The sequence below is a fragment of the Palaemon carinicauda genome, chromosome 33 (assembly GCF_036898095.1).
Source record: "Palaemon carinicauda isolate YSFRI2023 chromosome 33, ASM3689809v2, whole genome shotgun sequence".
In the NCBI taxonomy this organism is placed as follows: Eukaryota; Metazoa; Arthropoda; class Malacostraca; order Decapoda; family Palaemonidae; genus Palaemon; species Palaemon carinicauda.
In genome coordinates this window covers 79133233-79135695 of record NC_090757.1, presented here as the reverse complement: position 1 = coordinate 79135695, position 2463 = coordinate 79133233, and the positions used below count along the sequence as shown (strand labels likewise).

General features: G+C 51.6%; 1 protein-coding gene across 1 annotated transcript; it reads right to left on the bottom strand.

Annotated features, from left to right (window-relative positions):
- Positions 1 to 394: 394 nt before the first annotated feature.
- On the bottom strand, positions 395 to 886 carry LOC137626278 (uncharacterized). Its single transcript, XM_068357351.1, has one exon. It carries the CDS (start codon positions 884 to 886, stop codon positions 395 to 397), a length of 492 nt encoding a protein of 163 aa, XP_068213452.1.
- Positions 887 to 2463: the final 1577 nt, after the last annotated feature.

Sequence of the window (2463 nt, the reverse complement as noted above, 5' to 3'; positions counted from 1 at the left end):
CCCCTTCAGGAAGTTGAGGAAGGACATCATCATGCTGGTGATGTTGGCAGGAACCTCTGGTAGTAGTTGGCCATGCTGATGAACTCTTCCAGGGACTTCACAGAGGTCGGTGCTGGGAACTTGTTTATGGCCTCCACCCTTGATGTCATGGAGCGCATGCCCCTTTTTGAGAGTCCTTATCCCAGGAAATCCTCCTTCTCCGCTTCTAATGTGCACTTGTCGAAGCATACCACAATGCCATTTTCCTGCAGTCGCTTCAGAACCGTCCTCACATGCCCCAAGTGGTTCTCACAAGTCTTGGAGAACACGAGGATGTTGTCAACGTAGACAGCGCAGAAGGTAAGGTCCCCCAGGATGCTGTCCATTAGACACTGGAAGGTCGCCCCGGCGTTTCTCAGGCCGAACGTTGAGTAGGAGAAAACGTAGGACCCGAATGGGGTGATGATGGCCGTCTTTGGGATGTCGTTGGGAAGCCCGGGAACCTGAAAATATGACTTCCGGAGATCAATTTTAGAGAAAATAGTGCCCCGGGGAGGGCCCCGGTGAGATCCTGCATGTTGGGCAACAGGTCGTGGTCAGACGTCGTGACTAGATTTAAACCTGTATAATCACCGCAAGGTCTCCAACTCCCGTAGGGTTTCTTGACCATATGCAGGGGAGAGGCGCAGGGGCTGGACGACTTCTTGCAAATTTCCATCCGCTCCATCTCCTGGAAGGTGCCCTTGGCCTCTTTTAGCTTCTGCGGTGAGAGGCGTCTAAACTTGCAGTGGGTTGGAGGGGCTGTTGTTGAGATATGGACTCTTTCTGATTGATGAAGCTCGGGTTTGAAGACCTCCAGTAATTCCTGCAGCAGGTGGCCGTACTCGTGGGGCGTGACTAGACACATCCTGGGAAGGCTGGGGCCGCTGGAGAGGTGGTGGGAATGGTTTGAATCCTAGTCGACTAGTCGTTTGCGACTCACATCTACCGGCATTCCGTGGGGAACGAGGAAATTGGCGCCGAGGAGGGACACCTTGACATCTGCAATCAGGAAATGTCACTCGTAATCCCGGCCCATGATGGATATCTTCATTGTCCTTGTTCCGTAACTGGTTATGGGGCTGCCGTCTGCGGTGTCTAGGGCGGCCCTGTCATCTGATGGGAGCCCGGGGTCATCCTTTGAGGGCAGTAAAGTCGACACTTTACCGCCGGTATTCACCAGGAACCCTTCTCCTGAGTTGACCTCCAGGATGTAGAAGGCTGTGTGATTTGGCCTCGCCTGCTCCACTGTTGCTTGTAGACGCGGTCACCCACCTTTTTTTTTTTTTGGATGGGCACATCGCTGGACGCACTTCCATGCATCTTTCCCCCATACTCTGTGGAAATAGCCCCATCTGAGAAAGTCAGGACCCTTGTGGTAGTGGTCGTCCCGTCGGTGCTGTTGCTCCTGCTGGAGACTCTTCTGGCATTGCTGCTGCTGTCGATGCAGCAGGTGACGAGAGCAAGAGTACTGGAATCTTCCGTCATGGACCGCGTTGACCCCCACCTCGTCTGACTATTCAGGATAATCTTCAGTCTCCTCCATGACGGCGTTGACGGAGGCGGTGGCGGCGCATCAGGAAGCCCAGCCAGCTAAGTGAAGTTTCTTGGCCTTTTCAAGAAAATGTCGGCATGTCCAGGTCCTCGGCTCACTCCAACTGGGCGCGGATGCTTTGGGGAAGGTGATGTAAGAATATATCCCTTGACAGGCTTATCTCCCTGTGCTGCCCATCACTGTCGAACTCGTTCAGCTGGAGGAGGTCCATCAGTTTGTCCAAGGCTGCTGAGGGACAGGTGTCACTGAGGGGCGTCGTCATCAGGTCGATGGCACGCTGGGCCCTTTTGGGTACCGGGAGGTCGTAGATCTCTGTCCCTTTCTTTTTTAGGTCGCTGTACCTCATGGGTTACGTCCTTTGTTTCAGCCAGGTGGAAATCATTTTTAAAGCATCTGATGTCAACATTACCATTACCATATCTGCTTTTTTCATCTCATCGGTAATGTTTGCCAGCCTTAAGTGGGACTCAGTATGCTGGAACAATACTGTGGATGCATCCGGTGTGAGGGGGGGCAGCTGCAATTTATGTTCCATCGACATTCGTGTGGCCGTTTATGTTATTATTGTGCCATGCCCTTCAGTTGCGAGGGGCGAGGTACTGTCGACTTCTGAATATGTCATCTGACCCCACAATCCTGAACTCAGTAGTAAGCTGTATTAAGTCCGCTAAAGGGGTAGGAATTTCAAGCTGTTGAGTAGTCTTTAATTGCCGTAGCAAAACTGCTTTTAGATACACCAGAACGCAAACTGATTTGTACCATAATTAATCGGTTAGTGGCGTTAGGTTATGTGGAGTGTGAGCCAATACGATTTCTGACAAAATCACCGTTGAAAGTTCGTTAAGGGGAAGTTCGTGGCAAAGTTTTGCAGATGTCAAAATACGAAATAA

What these genes read in the sequence shown, in the direction of transcription:
- LOC137626278 (XM_068357351.1), bottom strand. Translation starts at nt 886, where the DNA reads ATGTGTCTAGTCACGCCCCACGAGTACGGCCACCTGCTGCAGGAATTA.